The 20,243-nt window shown below is 41.5% G+C and overlaps 2 protein-coding genes across 3 annotated transcripts; both read right to left on the bottom strand.

Moving 5' to 3' along the window:
• Nucleotides 1–453: 453 nt before the first annotated feature.
• On the bottom strand, nucleotides 454–5,872 carry znf740b (zinc finger protein 740b). 2 transcript variants are annotated; one of them, XM_030119099.1, is made up of 7 exons: nucleotides 5,790–5,872; nucleotides 3,464–3,615; nucleotides 3,093–3,326; nucleotides 2,812–2,940; nucleotides 2,597–2,726; nucleotides 2,349–2,467; nucleotides 454–2,274 (listed from the first exon to the last, which is right to left on the bottom strand). In XM_030119099.1, the coding sequence occupies exons 2-7, from the start codon at nucleotides 3,506–3,508 to the stop codon at nucleotides 2,125–2,127; spliced, it is 807 nt and encodes a 268-aa protein (XP_029974959.1). In that variant the 5' UTR covers nucleotides 3,509–3,615; nucleotides 5,790–5,872; the 3' UTR covers nucleotides 454–2,124. The 2 variants fall into 2 exon arrangements, with proteins under 2 accessions (XP_029974959.1, XP_029974960.1); XM_030119100.1 differs by lacking the exon at nucleotides 3,464–3,615 and having other exon boundaries at nucleotides 5,790–5,866.
• Nucleotides 5,873–7,182: 1,310 nt separating this feature from the next.
• On the bottom strand, nucleotides 7,183–9,856 carry LOC115408380 (uncharacterized). The gene is made up of 4 exons (XM_030119101.1): nucleotides 9,734–9,856; nucleotides 8,692–9,019; nucleotides 8,527–8,607; nucleotides 7,183–8,435 (listed from the first exon to the last, which is right to left on the bottom strand). Exons 1-4 carry the CDS (start codon nucleotides 9,749–9,751, stop codon nucleotides 8,155–8,157), a joined length of 708 nt encoding a protein of 235 aa, XP_029974961.1. The 5' UTR covers nucleotides 9,752–9,856; the 3' UTR covers nucleotides 7,183–8,154.
• Nucleotides 9,857–20,243: the final 10,387 nt, after the last annotated feature.

Raw genomic sequence — 20,243 nt, 5'->3', positions numbered from 1 at the left:
GTAGGGAAAGAATAAAACAGATATTGATCAGACAGTAGAGTGGGTTGTCCTCTAATGTAATGTTTGGCCGTTTGAGCCCAAGCCAGTGTGTGATCGCGTGTGTGTGAAGGAGTACCATTAACAGCAATAGTTTGCCGATTCCCACACAGATCAGCATGATCCTTCACTGATGGGGTTAAAACATTTACTGTTGTGTCTTTCTTTCATTCCCTTCACCACACAATGAAATGCAGTGGCTCATGTGGTCATGGCTGCCACCTGCTGGTAAAAAGTGGTGCATCGCTCACCGGATCATGTTGCACATTTTCCGGAGGACGATGTAAATCTGAGTGAATAACACTCCGGCTTTCTGGAGGACAAGTGTGAAAGATAAAATTTTAGTACTTGCAAACCCACTGAAGAAACCTGGCTGTAGATCACATGAGCGACGTACTGCGATGAGAAAGAAACACCTTTTTATTGTGATTTGAGGCCCTAAAAGTCCATTAGGTACAGTGTGACTGAGTCAAAACTCACTTCACTCCTGACACAAACAAAAAGGAGAGAAAAAAAAAAGAAAATAGGGAAAAAATGTAGGGTCTCACATGAAAACAAAAAAAATTGAAAAAAGAGGAAATAAAATACAAGATCTTCCAAAGAATACATGCAAAAAAAGGTTTTGAGAACTAATCATGGCTGCTACTCTAAAAGGACATGAGTGAAAGCTTTCTCCTAACGACACGGCGAACGATGACCCCCCCGCGGCTTTTCCACATGTCGGAACAAATAACCAGACTAATGCATATAGCTTTGAGAAAAAAAAACTCTTGATTCACTGGAGGAGTTTAGGTCCCATACATACTAATTTCTAGCCCTAATACACTTTAAATATATATTAACTCCATAAGACAGCAGACAGTCAGCGATGGGCCCCAAACTCCTTTCACATGTTCCTAAAAAGTCTGACAGCAGCTGGACTACCTGCCTACGAGAACACATCTCAGTCTAAGGAAGTGTCAAAACTCACGTGTTTCTACGACTGAACCCACGTCCAGTGTTTACAGAGACACACACCAGCTTCCACCGGACACACCAAGAAGCTCGCTGTTTCCTAAACCAGCCGTTAAATCATCTTCACTGAAGACGCAGTGAAATGGCACTGGAGTCACGTCACATTATATATTTATAGAAAAAGAAAAAGAAAAAAATAAAGGATGGATGAACTAAGAATTGGTTTCAGGGGAGTTTGTGTAAAATAACTAGCTGAGATACAGTGCTGTCTTCTTGGAGATTTCTCACATGATTCTATAAACTAGTCTCATTTTATTACATTTTAAAGCACATATGATAGATATGTGGTTTATACATCCAGCTGAAAGGGCTTCAAAAACACTCCTATGGAGCCCGTGACATCCCAGTATTAACAGTTTGAAGCATTGCATCCAAAACATTTTGGCAGAATTGTGAATATATTCCCACACAATCATTCCACTTCAGGAGCAACTGAATTAAGTTTTAGTGTTTTCTTCTAGTCGATCTGGCTGAAATGCAGGTGACACATCATATTTGATCTACTCTAGTACTGTGCATCAGGGATAAAATGGAAAATCTGCACACAGACTACTGTGGCATTAACTGTAATCATATTCAGATCAGTGTTTCTGAAAAGTACCTAAAGGCTGGTTTTATAGGCGGCTACTTATGGTCAACACACACACACCTCAATCTGCTGTGATGGTACACAAGTAATACTTCAGGGGCACTAAACAAGAGGGAAACGGGAAAATCTGTGTGTGTGTGTCCTTCAGAGCTGCCAGTTAATCGCAGGTCAGAAAGTGGATGATACACTGAGCATCCACATCATTAAAAAAAAAAAGAAAAGAAAAAAGAAACGGAGTTAAACTGTGAAGTAAGAGCAAAAAACACCTCCAACTGTTCAGGTAAAAAGGGAGTATTGCCATCGGGGTTCTAAGTGGTCCATCTCTTTTTGCCTGCATCATAAATGTAACAGTATGTAAAAAAAGTAGAAAAAAATCCACTATCAAGCTTGAGGGAGGAGCCGCTGCGAGCAAACTGCCGTCTGGTTGACTTGTGGGAGTTTAGCTCTCAGGCTGGGCTCCAGCGGGGAGCGCGGGCCGCTGGCGGTCAGACGGTCAGGCGGTTGTTGGAAGGCTGCAGGGGGCTCCAGGAGGCCGTGTGGGCAGTTGCATCCTGGGAGTACTGGCTGTCGTCTTTGCTCATCCCGACCGTGCAGAGCCGCCGGTGCCTCAGCAGCCGGTCTGTCCGTGAAAAGTTCTGAAGCGAGACAGAAGAACCATGACAAGTCCGTTTCCACGGCACAAAATCTTTGCAGCCTGAGCTGGACTGACCTGATGGCAGCGGTCACACTGGTAGGGCTTCTCTCCGCTGTGGACCCTCTTGTGTCTGTCCAGGTGGTAACGCTGAATGAACCGCATGTCACACGCATCGCAAGCGTATGGCTTTTCCCCTGAAAACACACACACACACACATCAGAATCTTTCTTATGTTCAGTTAGATTCTGTTGAAATCTTCTGTAAAGTGACACAGTGATGGCGAATGCTGCAGGAGTGACGGTGAAGCAGCGTGACCTCTGACCTGTGTGTGTGAGAATGTGTCTCTTGAGGTGGTAGCTGCTCCGGAAGGCCCCGTAGCAGTGATCGCAGATGAAGTTCTTCTGCACTTTCAGGGCGGAGTCATCGTCCATGTCGAGATGAGGCAGTAAATGCTGCGAACATCAAAACAAATTGATGGAAATGGATTTTTTCCCCCCCCGCCTTCTTATTTCGAAAGGCGCTTGGGAACATGGTTACCTCCACCTCCTCTTTAATTTTGTGCGATGATTTTTTGTGTTTCTTTTTGGGTTGCATATTCTGGTTGGCCTGCACGTCCTTTCCATCCAACACCCTCGATGAGTGATAATCCCCGTCTTTCCGGATTAGCTTTTGGGAGAAGGAGAAGCTAATCATGACTTGGGCAAAGTTCACAGTTTCTGAAAGTTTACAATCAGGCACAGGGCAGTCCACTGAATTTCAAACTGTTTATTAACAGTTTGAAAACACAAAACACAAATACTAAATGCTGATTCTCTCACCAGCGGAGGGCAGGTCCCGCCTGACGGATGCCCCATGTGGCCGTGCTGGCCCTGTCCGTGGTGGACCGGGGGCCCGTGGTGGTTGTGGCCGTGCTGCGGGTGTGTGTGGTGGCTCTCAGGACTGCCTCTGTGGCCCTGACCCATGGCGGACATCATCTTCTTCTGGCCCGGGATGTTGTTGGCCTGCATCAGGGCCATGCTGGACAGCACCGCCTCGCAGCCCAGCAACCCCGCCTGGCAACACACACACAACACGTCAGCGTCCGCGGGACGTCTCACAGGGACCGGGGTGGGAGCTAGGGGTGGGGGGGTCTGGGATGGACGGATGAAACCATGGGGGTGATTCTGGAGATGAAAAGACTTCCACTGACCCACTTCATATGATCTCGAACAGAATTGTTGGAATGGTGTGTCATCGTCGTGGTTTGAATGCGTGTGTGTTTGAGGGGAACAGAGGGGGCTTCACTCGGGATGAGGGGTAACAGAAGAGACCACGCCCACCCAAATCATCGGGGGCCAAAGCCTGAAAGTAGAACCATATGGATATATGACCACATACTCTGGTCCATCAGTGAAACACGCTCTTTATCAGGCAGGAAAACCCCAATGGTTTGGTGCACGGAAACACGGTTAAATAAAGTCTGATGGGAAACATGAAGAAGACATTTAAAAAAACAGACACTTGTAAAAACAGACACTTGTATGATACATGAGAAAACATGCCAGGGACTGCACTTAACGGTTAACAGTCAAACTGAATTGTGATCAAATTTAGTCACGATTTTCTAACATTTGTTACAAATTGTGGAAATTACAGTTTGTACTTTCCTCTAAAAAGTCATTACACTGCAGTAAGCCTTTTGTATCATGACCACGACTCAGGAATCAATTTTATGTTACTCTGGGTATTTAACTAACATCTGACCAAAGATAAGTTGCAGAAAATAAACACTACAAAACGTTTAACTCTGCAAATTAATTCTGTCATGAACCCGAGAATGATATGAAGCCATTAACTGTGCCTCCTGTTATCTTTTCACAAAAGATCGATGTGACTAAATCAGCATTGTAAAGCTTTCAAACTTTATTACTGAATAAATTACTCTCTCAGAAACATGTATACAAAACACACACATATCAAATACGATGCCCTGAGCACTGGAATAGGTATAGAAAATAAATTAAAACAAACTGGAAGACTAAAAGAGATGTGCAAAGAAAAGGCTGGAAAAAAAAAACAAAGCAACTAAAATAGAAAATGAAATACATATTTAAGAATTTGTAAAACAAACACACACACACACACACACACACACACACACACACACACACACACACACACAAACTTAAGAGAAATATAATGAGAATATTAAAAACTGCAAACTGCTACATCTGCTTTTACAAACAATGACGTTGTGTAAGCCATCATTTATTATCACCTGATTTGTCTTTGATTTGTGTCAGCAAACATCTGCTGCATCCACAGGAAACATCCTACATGTGCACGTGTATCTCAACTAAACTCCTCATCCACTTTTCTGAAAGTTACCCGAGATGTTTTCGTCTCAGATCACTTAAATGCAAACTAAACATGACTGAAATGGAGGCAAAGCTGGAGTCCTAAACCTGTACAAAGGGAAAATGTAATTTCTTGATGAACACATAAATGTCTGTGAATAACATATTCTGAGGAAAAAGAATGTTGAAAATGTGAATCCAAATGTATTGTTATAGTTCCAAAAACTAAAAAAAAAAAAAAAGTTACAGGCTACTAGTTACAAGTTCTTCTTTACTGGAAGACTCATCTTGTTATACATGCTACACATATATTTCTCTGATGTATGTAGGACAAAGATATCAGATCAGCGCAATGGACCATGTATGGATGCAAAGTCAACATATTTTACAGGATTCTATAAATTACTTTGGATAAACCTGGCTCTGGCCCTGTGGAGCAGGGGAGGGCATTTCTGGAGCTGGAGGAACAGAGTCCTGAATGTTTTATGTCCCCTTGCTCCAACACACCTGAATTTAAAGAAAGCATCACAGTAAAGCTTATGAACATGAAGCTCAGAAGAAAAACTATGATTATTCCAAGGTTACCAGCATCAATCTGATGCGCTGGTTCAGTGTCAGGAAGCAAGAAACTCTTCGTCTATGCAAAAAGTATATTATGGATTCCTTGTTAAACTGTACTGAACTATCTAATACACAACAAAATATGATTATTTCAGTGTAAAGACTAACAAATGTGGGCTTCAAATCCGCCACACACATGAATCTAATGAGCAGATGAGAGTTGAACATTGCGTGTTTACTCAAAGTTGCTTGATCGTTCAGTTACAACCATGATGCATCAGTAAGCTAAACAACACGTCTCAGACACGTTTAAAACGCACTGAGAAGCTGTGGATGGTGTATTTTTGTGCAGGTTTGAAAAAGAGGAGCCCGCAGAGAGAGAAGGCCGTGATCTGTCCCCAGGAGTGGGGCTGGTTTGAGGACCACCCTTCCCTCCTCCTCCCCCATCACGCACACAACAACAGCCCGGCAGCAGGCGGCAGGCAGGGCGTGCGGGCTGAGCCCGACCCCACAATAACACCTCTACCTCCGCCTGCAGCGGTCGCACACCCCCCGGTACCGCGGCCTCCCGCGCCCAGGGAACCGTGCGTGAAGCCGGCTGCACACCCGGAGGCTTACCTTTCGGATTTCAGAGGGCGGCTGGGTTTTATTTCTTGTCGCACTTCCAATTTTCTCTCAGTTTACAAACACTGACAGGAAACAGCACCGGAAGTGCTCCCCGGGGACGACGCTGATTGGCTCTGAGTCTGAGCACGTGACCAATAAGGGCTGACGCACAGAGGCAGCCATGATGGTGAGGTCGGGACGGACCTCCGTTGCATGGATAAAGAAATATTTTTGTAACCAACATTTTTTTTTAAGGTTTCAAAAGTTTTAGGCAATTTGCCGTTATTTGTCCGCAACCTTGTGCTTGCTGCTACCGACAGGCCCTTTTTGAAAATGAGACACTGGGTCTCAATCGGTATAAATAAAGGTTAAATAAATAAAATAAAAACAATTTGTTTATGGCAGCAGTAGTTTTTTTGGAAATAACAAACCAAAGATCCTGCCTCTTTTATAGGCTTATAAAACTATGTAATGCTATAAACTACAAAAGAACCTTCGTTTGACAATATAGCACACACACACACACACACACACACACACACACACACACACACACACACACGCACACGCACACACACATACATGCATACATACAAATAGCACACACACACACACACACACACACACACACACACACACACACACACACACACACACAAACACACACACAAATTTTTTTTTCTTTTTGTGTGTGTTTGTATTTTGTTTCATACCATAATTTTGACATGTCTGTGGAATTCCTTTTCTTCTCATTATCATTAAAGATAATTCCAATGTTTTAAATTTTTAAATGAATGATTCATTTGGTTCAGGCTTATTAACAGTTATAGTATAGTAGTAGTAGCTACTGTCTCAAGATGACATCTTAGCCCTGAAATCACATGTTTGTAAATTATCTTAGCCAGTTTCAATAATGTGCAACAACCTTGTCTCTCTTGAGAACTTATAAATTAGTTGTATCATCATAATAACAATACTTTAAATTATAACTATAATAATTATCATCATAAATATTACATGTCTATAAACAAACCTTATGTCAGACAAACCGCAGGTTTTAATTTTAAAAACAATTCAGAGTTATTGTGACTTTAATTGAGTTTCAATCTCCTGTCTTAGGTTTGTCACACATGCTTCAATTTCTCAAGGTAATAGATCAACCAAAATCCCATCTGTTTAAAACTATAAACATCTTCAGTTCTTTCAACATTGTCAGTAATAAACCACGCTTCAACATCTGCTCAGTATAAAATACACTGATGGATGACTATATGAATTACTTTATTCTTTTTGACTAAGATCAGTCTGACTGTTGGGGGTTTAAACTATACTGAAGAAAATCAAAGAAAATCTTTCTCAAGTGTAGAGGAGGCAGCTTGGCTCAAACAAAAAAAGATTAACACCTTCCTGTATATTTCAACTCCAGCCATTCCACTACTGCTTCAGTTTGTCACTGGTCAATGTTGAAAACTTTATTTTGAAGAATTCCGCAAATATGAGGTTCAAAATTGTACAATAATATTTGAGTGATTTTATTTTTGAGTTATGCAAACGGAGAAATAATATACATTTTAAGATGTGTTTTTGTTCATGAAGTTAAACGCCCAGTGATTAAGTAATATGTTGCGTCTCAAGGTTAACTTTCAAAAAAGCTGCAAAATACAGAATAATTAATGGTTAGAGCTCAGACTGGTGAGAGAAAGGGAATATCATTAACTGCTATTGTTATGTTACATTCTTTAGGTCTTGTTTTGCTCTTGGGTTTTTCAATTGTTAGTGCTACATATTCTTGGTTATTTATAGGAGAGGCATAAATACACCACTGGCTTCTCTATTCCTATTTTTCAGTCACTTAAAGTGAACAGTATTTGTTGTTTTTATATTTCCTATGTGTTGAATCAAGGCCAGAAATTAAACATTCTTTCACTCCAAAATAAAACAATCTGATCGTGTGTGATTCTTTTTGAGTAAAATGATACTGAACTTTGAATCTAATTGAAAGATCGGTAGTTTTCAGTGTAAAGGATCAGATACAGTTGTGATTAATGCGGTACTATGTTGACAACAACAACAAAGACATAATTAAAAAGAAACACATCTTTTACACCTTTTTAAACATCTTCATATATTTACAGTAAAATCAAAAGTTTTTTCAAGTGTAATTTGGTTTTTCTAAACTCAAAGGAGGATAAAACTTTTACAATGGATACTAACAGCAGAGAGTAAAAGAAATTTAACAAAAAACAAAAATCAGGATGAATTTTAGACCGTTCTTTCAGTTGTATAAAATGTCTCTGGTTAAGTGCTAATTAGCACAACATCAAGTTGTAACTTAAGTGTTCCGCTTCTCTCCTCACACCGTACGGATAGGAAGGCCTCAGTCAGACTCCAAGAGGAAGTCAATGCTGTCGGGAGGAAGTGCCCAGTCTTCCCGACTGAGGAGGGAGTGCAGGTGCGCTGCGGTGGCCTTGTCCCTCTGACAGGTACACCAGTACCGCAGCATGGCGAACACTCGCTCCGTGTGGGTTGAGTGGTCTTCTTCAATCTGCTCCAGCTTCACCGATGGGATGTCCAGACCCATTCTGCCGATTTCTCTCCAGGATCTGCCGACTGCACGAGCCACGGTCATCAGCTGCTTCTCCTTCACTAAGCCGGGACCTGAGACACGACGCAGAGGCAGATTAAGTAGGAGTCAGTTAGGGATGTTAAGGGGAAGGAAACATTAAATGTTAACAGAAGTGAGACTCACCATTACTGCGCTTGTTCTTAGCTGGAATTGAGTCTTGTGTTTCAGGTGTTCTTTTTCTCTTTGTTAATGCTTCTTTATTCCCTTGCAAACACAAACAACAAACTTTTTTAACACAAAAACATCGAGTACTAAAATATGAGATTTCAGAGAAGAATAATGTCCTACCTGTGGACAGTGTGGTGATTTGCAGATCCTTCACAAAAGAAAGCAGTGGGAAGGTTTCCTGCATTGGCTGCTCCTTCAACAGCTCCAAAAAACCCTGTGCTGCTTCAGGACCTCTCTGGAGGACATGATCCAAAAGATCTGTCACCTTCTCAGAGGGAATGCGGCAGGATTTCACCTGCTGGTAGCCCTGAGGAGACAGCAGACAGCGAGCGTCTGCATGCTGCAATACAAAGTCAGCATCCGCACGCAGGATTTCAATGAGCTTTGCCTTCTGTTGTCTGAGCAGCTGGATTTCTGCTGCAGGTTCCTCTGTCATCACGGAAATGTCCTGTTAATGCAAAAAAGGAAAAGAAAAGGCTAAGCAACCAAATATTACTTCTAATTGTGTTATGTGAAGCACCTTTTCTCCTTGTTTATGTTGATATTATTTTCTATGTGGCACAATGCTGGAAAGAATTTCCCTTTGGGATTAATTAAATATTTTCTTTTGAATTGTACCATCAAAACACATTTCTTGGATGTGCAAACATACTTCCTGAATATCTAATTCTGAAAAGCAAACAGTGAAACTGAAATCGATTTGTTTACTCCAGATTACATTCAGGTAGTATTATTTTATTCATTTAGATTGACTCTGAGTCCATTACAGTTTCTGTCTCTAACTTATATATTTTTTTACTATTGTATTCAACGTGTTAGTCCTTACTGCTTTATTTCAAGTTAAAGGTCCCATATACCTACAATCATTGTTATTGCTACGTGATAACTGGTTAAGAATAAATATTTTTATTCTTTAAACCAACTTACATGTTGCTGCATATTTGAGGAAACGTGTGTATATATCCTCAAATTTATAACAGTTTAGTGTCATTTCTAATCGCAAAAATCTAACTTGTGCGTTTCTGACTGAACACCCTCATGTTTACAGGCTCGTGCACATTGTTTACATTAACCTGCAGAAGTGAAACAAAGCCTTCTTTAACAGTCAACACAACATAAAGCAACACACTGATACGTGGCGCCTTCTTTATCCTCTCCTTACCTGACGTGGCGACGGCATACAGCAGTAAACACACGGATACACTTTATCCGTGTTTCAAAAAGACTTTTCCTCCTCCTTTCTCTTCCGCGGCTTGTTTCTTCTTTGTGTATCTGCCGACAGACTCCAGCAGCAGAATGAAAACATCTGCGCCTCTTGCGCTCACTTTTCCTCTGCTGCCACCTGGTGGACGGAGTAAAAACCTACAGGTAGAAGATAATTCTGACAAGTCAGCGCCATCTGCCGGACATTCTAGGACACGCATGCATTCAAAAGTCAACTTTTTTTTTTGTTTCTAGTTTTATTTTCTGCACATTCAACTACATCAAACATATGAATAAATAAATATATAAATTAGCTTTATATCTGGATAGTGCAATATAAATAAATTATAATTTCTTTATATAATAATAGAATTATAGAATTATAAATATAGATACATTTTTCCTCAAAACTATTAAGAACTCAAGTGTATCAACAGGAAACAAAACACGCAATAAATGATACAAGTGATAGCAACGTATTAATGGATGCATATGATTCAGATAACAAATAACAATTTCTTAGATTTAATTTGAGGGTACGTAATATGTGCATTTGTGTATATACGTATGTGCACATTATAATGCTTTGAATAAATGCTGGACATAGATTACAATTAATATAATCATCTAACATTGGACACCTGTCAATGAGACAACAAGTGTGAAAAAAGATTGCCCCATAAAGTCATGTTATTTATTTGCAGCTCAAGAAGAATATACTCAGTTTGAGTTTGGATCTTTCACTGCAGAGTTTGCATGTTCTCCCTGTGGGTGGATTTCTGTTCTGAGTTCAATAAAGTTTCTCAGTGACTCCGAGTTTTTGGTGAAATTGTATAATTGTGTAGTGATTTATCCAAGCTCTCTGTACCCTCCAGTAAATTAACCGAGCTGTGTGGATGCACCTCGAATAATAAAGAAATTAAGAAAGTACTGCTTTATGAGCAAAATTATGAATGTATTTGTAATTTTCCCTTTTGTTGAGTTAGTATAAAAATTACAAACATTTAAACTGTATAAGGTAATACGTATATATCAAATATTGGTAGATTTTGTTGACGATCAGAAGACAAGTTGATTTCCTGTGAAAAAAAAAACAAAAAAACAATGAAACCCACAGACTCAAAATTTGTATCAAGATAGTCTAATTTTGCTGGTTACATGACTTCAGACTCTGTTCTATTCCTGATGCGCTCATTTGTCTCTTCTATTTGCTGAGTCCTCCCTGAAACAGTTTAGAGCGCCTCTTCTCAGACCCTCACCTACATGAGCTCTTTGAAACTCTCACTCTGTCATCCAGTCGTGTGACCCTGCAGCGAGTGTTTGAACTCTTTAAGGACCACAGTGTAAACTATGATATGAATATTAAGTATGATATTCATAACATCATTAATGTTTCATGTTAATTTGATGTTCTCACTAAAATCCTCAGCGCTGTTAAACAATGTAACGTTGCAGGCCTCAAGGTGAAGGTATCATACAAGATCCAAAGGACTAACAATAATAACAATAATAATGTCAAATAAGGCTTTTGTTTCTGTAAAATGAGCTGAAACTCCTTTAAGTAGGAACCCGACACTTGCTGCTTGACTTATTCATTAAAACTGCTAAACTGTGAACTAAACGTCTTCTCTGCCTGGGCACACTGCTTCAAAACAGGGAGCTCAAACATTCATGTCGACACGGGGAAATGTGTTGTTGTTCTTGCCGTGGAAATGGAGTGCTGTAAACATGGGAATAAATATTTGATTGTTTTTGGTTGAGCAGAAAAGACTCCCTTGCATGAATACCAAATAAAAGCTGAGAGCGTGTGTATGTGTGAGTGCCTTTATTGGATCTGTGTGCATTCGCAGGTGCATGCGAGGCAAAGAGAGAAATACAGGATACATTTGAGTTTCCGTGGACGATTTCGGAGAAAAGGCCTCTCGCCTCTTACTGGACAACAATCATCTGGTCGCACGTCTCCTTAGCCTGTTTACTAAGCTCCAGCTCTGGGAAATGACAAATCAATATCTTATTCCTGGACAGATATTTGCTTTGTGAGAGAGGAAAAGCCTCTGGAGCCCGTTTCATCCGCACACAGTATATACACTGTGAGTCAGTGTGTGTATTAGCCGTCTGAATAAATCCACTTTTCTCTTTGCCTACAGAGGGTGGAAAGAATAGGGCGAATCATCATTTATTCCTGTTATTCATTCTCACCAACCTGCTGTATAAAAGAGGAGATGCATAATTCATCCACCTCAGGTACTTCTAATTACTTCATTATGCCATAAATTCGGCTTATACTCCGTTTTCGTCTTGAGAAGATACATTATTGAGGGTTCACACCGCGTTAAAATGCTGCCGATCCGGAAGGACGTGCACGTGTCGACACTCAGGGAGCTTTCGACTTCCGAGCGCGGTATAATGTGCTCGTGAAGAGCGCAGTGAGTTCTTTGCATTGTGTCTCCCTGCAGCTCGAGTGGAGCACATTTTGTATGGGAATTGACAATGAACTTTGTCGCTGATCAAGCACAAATCCAGCTGCACCCTTTGCGCTTTTCAGGCCCCGTCGCACTCTCCGCCAAGTGGCAAACTCCACTTGTATGTGCCTGCAAGTGGTGGATGGTATAATGGCTCCGGCTTTCCACATTGCTTTTGGAGAATAATGCAGTTTCTGTATGAGTGGCTCAGCCTCTATTCTACAGACCTCTGCACCTGGAAAATTGGGATTTTGCAGAAGTGGGTGTGTATGTGTGAGTGTTTATTTATGCATGTATACAATTCAAGAGAGAGCCAGCACAGCAGCTTATCCCCTCCATGCCTTAACGGAGAAATTAGATTTCCATGTAAAGTAACTGACGAGGGAAATCACTCTTTCTGACAGTCTTTAGCACTGTGAAGCACAAAGGACGAAACCGAGCCGGCTCCACATTCCCACGGATCAAATAATGCTTTGTACGCTTATAATACACAAGAAGGGACTTTAAACTTTACACAAAGATGAAAGAAAAACACTGAATAAGTGAAACTGATGACATGAATCCGGATTTGTTCTTGCGGCTTCATGATTTCACGAGTTTCAGTAAAACATCTGTGTTTTCCAAACAGGAAATCCCCGAAGCCACATGACTCTGGAGAGTCTGCCCCCTCTGGAGGGGTAATAACATTTCATTGTTTTATTGCTTTATTGCTGTGGGCAGCACAGCGGTGTGTTGATTACTACTTTCACCTCAAGTCAAGAAGGAGTCCATGTGTGGGCTTTCTCCAGTTTCCTCTCACTGCCAAAAAAACAAGCATTTGAAGTTGATTGTTGATCCTAAGTTGGACGTTCATCTGAATCTGTCGGCCTCCTTGTGTTTGTGAACCTTCCTTCACCTGCAGTCGGGCCGCATCCTGTGACACTGACAAGACGGATGGAAGCTTTATTCTCTGACACAAGGACGGTTCATCACAGAGCCAGGCATGCATACCTAAATATACTGCGACTCTCCTTTATTGATCTTGTTGTACAGAGACCGTTTTCTGTGTCGACAGAATACAGAAACACTGAAACACAAGATCTTTGATTTGAACAAGGTGACTCCGTCACCCCTAAAAAAAGACACACAAACGTACAACAAACTTTTGTGCACCTCTTGAGCTTGGCTTGAAAATCCTTTCAATTTTAATATACTCTTATCTAGTCTCATTAACTTCTCATTACAGTTGTTGCATGATGCATGTTTTTACAAACTCACCCTGACAGCACGGCTTTGAGAGAAGTTTGATAGCAAAGCAGCAGCTCCATTACTGAGGCCTCAGCTCGGGTCTCAGTGTTCTGTTGTTTCTGCTGTGCTTAGGAAATCTTAAAAAAAAAAAAAAAAAAAAGGAAAGAAAAAAGTTTTTGCTGTTTTCTTTAAAATGTTTGCCATTTTACAAATAAGCTTAATCAGTTTAACCTCATCTCTCTCAGTTTATCCTGTACTTCTCTAGTTAAGGGTAATTGTGATCCAGTTTTAGCCCCCGGTCTCATTAATTAGCGCCGGTCCACCTTTGATGCTCCTTTATTCAGACTCGTCCTTGGTTGACTGTAGCTGTGCTCTTTCTTGTTGCCTCTGCTGTGCCAGTCATCTGAAAAGCTCTTGAAATGTGCTGACACGCAAGAGATGCACTTTGCAAATAAAGTTTGATTTGAAGGGAAAAACATATTTGTTGATGATCTGAAACTTTTGAAATACTCGCAGAGGATGCTCTCTTGATGAATGTGCATTAACGTCGACACACTTTTTGAAAGAGCCGTGCATCAAAAATCCATTCTGCTATGAATTTATAGGACGAAATGTTGGACGGTAAAGACTGTCTGTATAAATAGACTCTGGTAGAGCGGGGAAATTGATTTTTTTTTTTTTCCCACTGTAGAAGGCAGAGTTTGTATTTGGCGTGGCTGACTGTATTTTGGCGGGGCCCGGGTCCCATATGGGGGCCGCTGAGACGTGACCCCGCTCGCTCGGGGCCGGATGCCGCGCCGGTGTGGGGACAGTCATGCATTTGAGTGACTCTGACATGTCTGTTTGTTTAGCATGCATTATATATGAAAGACCAGAGCGGATGGAGAGAGAGCACGGCGGCGGGGGCAGCTGGAGGAGAGCAGCGCCGCGGAGGGGATAGACACCGGGAAGGAGTGAAAGAGAGGGCAAAGGGAAGCTGCTGCTCAGAGCTTCACTCAAAGAGGCAACACACAGAGCAGGAGCAGTCCCAATCAGACCCTTCCTAACAACTTTGAATGAGACTGTATCATCCTCATTTTGGAAAGGCCCTCCATTACCATTCATCATGTCATGTGCATTCTCACAGATCAAATATATATGAAGCCATCGGTCATTATAGCTGGAAGAGGACTTATAGATTGAGCCCATTGTGTAATTGACGGGTCCATTAACGCTGATAGAAGTGTAAATAATTTACTTGCGTGCGTGCATGTGTGTGTTTCTCAGCACTCCCCGAGTTACTGAAAAATGGCAGACATAAAGGCATTTTCCTTCCTTTAAGCATAATGAATGGAAAAGACAGTGAGTCTGACTGACGGGGCAGACGGATCCTCAGACTACATTAAGGCCAGCTGCAGGAGAAAATGGATGTGTGCGTGTGTGTGAGTGTGTGTGTGTGTGTGTGTGTGTGTGTGTGTGGAAAAAGGGAGTGTTTGGAGGAGAAAGGGAAGACACTGTTGAGGGGTTCAGAGGATTGTTGAGAGTCACTGAACGAAATGATGCTCTTAAAGCTCCAGATGGTTACAGCTGGAGTCACCCGGGGAGGCCGGAGCTGGAAGGCAGGGGGCGGCGCAGGAATCACTGGATCTGAGGAAAAAGAGGAAATCTGCATTATCACATCAAAGACAAAGGAACAAACTCAAAGAGGGGAGTGAGCGGATGATGTGCCACTGATGCAGCTGGAGTCCTCCTCTAGAGGGAGCTCTTATCATTCTAAATGCTCTCAGGCTCCTGCAGCTCCTCAGCTTTCTGGAAGAAAAAAAATGGGGCCATGATGCTCACACTTCCCTGAACCCAGAAGACTCCCTGTTTTTGGCCATGAGACGACACAAAGTCCCTCTGGCGTATGAGGGCGAGCTGGGTTTCCCAAACCCCCAAAAGCAGCCCAGCGGCAAATCAAAACCCTGCATTCATCCAGCTCTGGGTGTTTTTTTCTTCTTTTTTCTTAGGGCCATCCATAACTCATCATCCCGCCTCACAGCTGGACTAACTTTGTGATTGTGACATGAATGTATTTTGAGCACATGAGACTGTTCAAACCAAGCGAGGACCAGCGGCTCCCTCTGCAACGCGGGCTTAACACCAGCCACCATCTGCTAATGCAATGAGGAGGATCATCATGGATTTACAGCAACAGGGACAATAATAACTGCTCCATAAAAACTGCTGCCTACTCCTTTAGCACTTCTTTTTTTTTTTTTTAACAGTTTATGAAAAAGAAAAGCTGCAGTAATCAGGACATTTCCCTTCATAGAGAAAGACAGATTACAACCCCCCTAATAAAAATAATCCTCTGGTTCACTGAAATTGATTCTAGCGATGCCATATTTATTGTAAACGCAGCAGCCTTGGTGATAATTATATAAAAATGTTAAGTTCACTGAGTTTTCTTGTTTTAGTGTGTGGAATAGATTCATGCATTATTGGACATCCACTGGTTACACAATAAACTTTATGTGAAAAAAATGAATATATAAGTAATTTTCATCAATATTTAGTGGAATAAACATTCAGTAAGTCTTCTTTCAGAGCATGTTGCCCTGAAACTGGATCAAATCACCAACTGGATAAACTGCAGGCTTCATTTTTATGAGTTATGTACAGATGAACAGTTACAGAAAAAGCTCTTTAAGCAAATATAGTGATGATAGATTCTATGAAATATAATAAAAACAGCAGCTAAAAACAAGTGCTCAGAGGTTTATTTTGTGAAATGTCACGAAGAACATCCCACCATGACTTTGTGCTAAAAGTCTGGATTTCATCCTGGACAAGACGCCAGTCCATCAGAGAGACATCACTTCACCAAATACACACTTCTCTGTGTGTGTATTAAATTCCATGAAACGTTTCCAGAGCTTTCCCCTAAAAAATGAAGTCACTCTGACCTCGGTATAGCCTTGAAATATTTCTGAATCTGAGTTTGCTGGATTATTGTCCTCACATGCACATCAATAACGTCCCCATGTTGTGAGATTGTAAATACACGTTGGTCCTCATAACAGCGAAAATGTCCCCAAGAAAGCTCAAACGCACGCTTTCATCTGATGTGTGGACAGCACGCGGGGATTAAAGGCATGTGGAGACAGAAAAGGGAAATGCTGATAATAGAAAGGACCTGGTATTGAACTGTTTTCCTCCCGCTCCATCTCGTCGAAGCCTGATGGTTTTAAAGCCTCAAATTTATCTTCTGTGTTCATCATCAACTGAAACAATCCCATGACCCTCAGCGGTCTGATCGATACTGGAAAACAGTGTTGATTGCAACAAAATCAAATCCCACACTGTTACTTTTTCTGACGATAATAAAAAACTATATGACTGAGCAAATGGTCTCTGGACGCTTCCCGTCAGCCGCCGCCATTACCTGCAGACACTCATTCCTGTTGCAGTCATCACAACCTAATAACCCCATTAGTGCTGGGAAAACAGCTAAATCTTTGACCGGGCTGGAAAACAACGGAGTCCACCGGATAAATGCAGGGAGTCTTTTGTGTTATGCTTTTAAACAGAGCGTCACACGCTAATCAAGACACCGGGAGACAGACGAGAGGCTAACGACTAAGTGATTCATCTGCGGATGTGTGTGTGTGTTTGGGTCAAAGTTAAAGAGCTGCAGCATGTGCGAGTCGGTGACTTTAAAGGCTGGTGACAGGCGTCACTCTCTCAGCTGTGTTTCCGCTGCATATCCATGTAAATAAGAGGAATAATTGGTGGTATTCTGGATTTATATTTGAATGTTGCATCACACACATCATCCCCAGAGGGAGGAAACACCGTTCTGATTCGAGTCGAGGTGCGGGGAAGCTCAGCTTAGAGTGTGGAAAAAAAAAAAAGAAGAAGAAGAAGCAGAAAATAGAGCACCAAGTGTGCTGAAACTGAAATTTGTAATCAACCATGTTAAAGTGTTCAGTTCAGAGCAGACATTTACGATATTGTTTGAGTATGATCCGATCAAAGCATATCCAGTCCGTAATTGCTACAATTTTGAGATAAATTTGAGTGTTTAATGAGTGTTTTGAAATGTTTAGTTAATGTTCCTCTAAAGAAATCGAAGCAGTATTGCTGATTTGACCATTTTCACTTTTGAGTTTGAATTCTCATGAATTAGACATTATTACAAATGGAGAGACATTATCAAATCAAACGATGTTGGATCAGACTACAGTCACAGTGAGCCTATCTGTCTATTTTCTAATCACAGAGCTGGTAATCAATGCTCTGTGGTTCTATCCTTTACACCCATTGCATGCTGGGACACAGCTCACACAGCAGGTGTGGTCTTTAAAGCACTGGTTGACGATCTTTGGGAACGTCTTACAACAACAATGCTGAAAAAACTCACACATGCATACATCACAACAAAGATTCCATAAACCTGGACCTTAAACTATCTGAACACAGAGCTAGTGAGCCAACTATTGAACAACGCTAATATATAATAACAGTTTTAATGTGTGCGCTGTGTATATCTCCTTTAAGTCATTATTCAAAAGGCTGCTGACGCCACTTATAGAAAACTATGAGAATGGCTCAATAGAAGAAAAAAACAAAACAGAAACTTTCTGCAATCACTGCACATCCTGCTTTTCTTTTCAACGGCAAGTTTTGTTCACCAGCAGCAACAATTCTCTTTAACGAGCCTTGGTTCAGTGACAATCCAAGTCAGAGCCATTTGAAAACAATGAGGGAAAAAAAAAATAAAATACCACACATGATTTAAAAGTTTGATTAGTTAGGAAGTTTGTAGCGAAGTGGCCTTTTCTGTTGTTTTATTTCATCATTTTCTCAGAACTCGCCACCGGCTGATGATAAAGGCCGGTTTGGCCCGTGGGTCGCGGTTTGGACGCCTCTGCTTCCAGCAGTAAATGACATTAAAAGTCTCATTCTTGCGTATATACTCGAATAAAACACACATGTTAGGAATTAATTTAAGTGTAATGAAGACAAATTACAGTTATATAAGGAGGTCTCGTACAAGGTCTAACAAGTGCAAAAGTTTCAAGACTTTATTTAAAGTTTAACTGACCAGCTCATTCAGCTTTCAGCTTGAAAAGAAAAAAGAAACACTTGATAAGAGCAGAGTGCAATGCTTGAGTTAATTGGATGGTTTTTCTATTGACGTGTGAGAGCTGGCATTGCCGCTTTGTTAACTTATTTATTGTCTTTTTTATTCTTTAATCCTCTGATGAGCTAACTACAAAGAGGAAAGACGCGGGGATGCAAGCACCAGAGGGCGGGTATATCTGCCACATCCGTACATGAATATGTATTTCTGACTCTGTCCTCTTCCTTATATATCCATCTTATTTAAGAGCCGTCCCCCACAGGCCTTCATTCTATAACCAGACAATCATTTACTGTCTGGCCGCGGCCTGCAACCCGCAGCCTGCACCACTCCTCTCCCGGCCGCAGGAACGGAGCGCCGCGCAACGAGTGGCCTACCTCAGGTCATTAAGATGCCCTCACTCAGCAGAACCGGCACATCTGCGCGTGCCGATCGGGCTCGCCCTGTGGTTGGTGGAGGGATGATAACTGCACGCTAATTAAAAAGCCATTCAATGGAGTGAAAGGCCAATTAAAGGCCTAATATTTGATAAGGCTCTCAGTTCACTCAGCAGCAAGCCCACCTGGGAAGTATTTATTAAATGTTAATGGAGACTGTAATTAATATCTAGGGCGGATTAACGTGTAACTGAATATCATTCTCATTCGCACGGAGAGGAACGGTGAGAGGGAGAGAGCAAAATGAGAGACAGATATGTAACTCAGCATTTTGCTCTGGGAGGCTGGCGTAAACACAAGAGGCTCTTAAATAGATGTGTCATCAATCCGCAGTGTTGCTGTTGTGGAGCATGACGAGTTCTTTTATATCCACGCTGCAAAAAAAAACCCGAGCTGGAATATTCTAATTCAATGTCGCAGTTCCCCGCTTCTAAACACGGCAGCCAGTTAGATTGGGATAATTGTGTCTCGGTATGTTGATATTCACACTGATGAGCCATTATGAGAGGGGTTTGTTTGCGTGTGCGTGCTTGTGAATGTGCTTTTGTGTGCCTGTAGTGGCTTCTGATCCAGTGCCGTATTCTGCATTGTAATGTCTGCAGCATAATGTGTGTGTGTAGAAACCAGAACTCAGGACGCCGACAGCAGGTTAACACACACCGTTACTCTGCTTTGAAGCACTAATTACAAATGCACGGGTCTGAATCATTTGAGTTTAACTCGAGAGAAATACAGCTCGAATGGGCCAGCGATCATGAAGACTGTCACACAACTTCAGCGCTACAACTTTGGATGGATCTGGGGACATTTGGCATCTTCTGAATAACATCATATTCCATATGCACTCAGAGTCAGATTACACTGTGACTGTGTCGGACTACAGATGTATCACATGATGTTGAACCTGAATACATTCTCCCATCAGCTTCCTCTCCCTTTGCATCCACATAATTGCAGTATGAGTTGAACGTTTCTCTTTGAGCAGGATGTTTTGAGGACACAGGCTGGGAGAAACGCTTCAAAGTTTTCAGTGCCACCTCCACACTCCACATTTTGCAAATCTATTTTGGAATCCCACCTTTGACTTCGCTAATGAAGCCAAGCAAAAGTCCAGTCGAGAAGAACATTTTCCGCTAGCTTCTTTATTTATTAATGCTGTCTGTTACTTTTTTTCTGAGTGCAGCTTATTGAGCTGGCGAAGAAGCTCAATGTTCTCATTAAGTTCAACTTTTACTT

This window comes from Salarias fasciatus, chromosome 20, assembly GCF_902148845.1.
Source record: "Salarias fasciatus chromosome 20, fSalaFa1.1, whole genome shotgun sequence".
Classification (NCBI taxonomy): Eukaryota; Metazoa; Chordata; class Actinopteri; order Blenniiformes; family Blenniidae; genus Salarias; species Salarias fasciatus.
This window is presented reverse-complemented; position numbering and strand designations above follow the sequence as displayed.

Bases quoted from the DNA above. Each gene is read 5' to 3' on its own strand.
- LOC115408380 (XM_030119101.1), bottom strand. The intron at 8,608-8,691 runs GTAGGACATTAT...TGTGTTTGCAAG, and splicing joins AATCACCACACTGTCCACAG to GGAATAAAGAAGCATTAACA. The intron at 8,436-8,526 runs GTGAGTCTCACT...GTCGTGTCTCAG, and splicing joins TAAGAACAAGCGCAGTAATG to GTCCCGGCTTAGTGAAGGAG.
- znf740b (XM_030119099.1), bottom strand. From the start codon at position 3,508: ATGACACACCATTCCAACAATTCTGTTCGAGATCATATGAAGTGG. The intron at 3,327-3,463 runs GTCAGTGGAAGT...GTGTGTTGCCAG, and splicing joins TTCGAGATCATATGAAGTGG to GCGGGGTTGCTGGGCTGCGA. The intron at 2,941-3,092 runs GTGAGAGAATCA...TTCTCCCAAAAG, and splicing joins GCGGGACCTGCCCTCCGCTG to CTAATCCGGAAAGACGGGGA.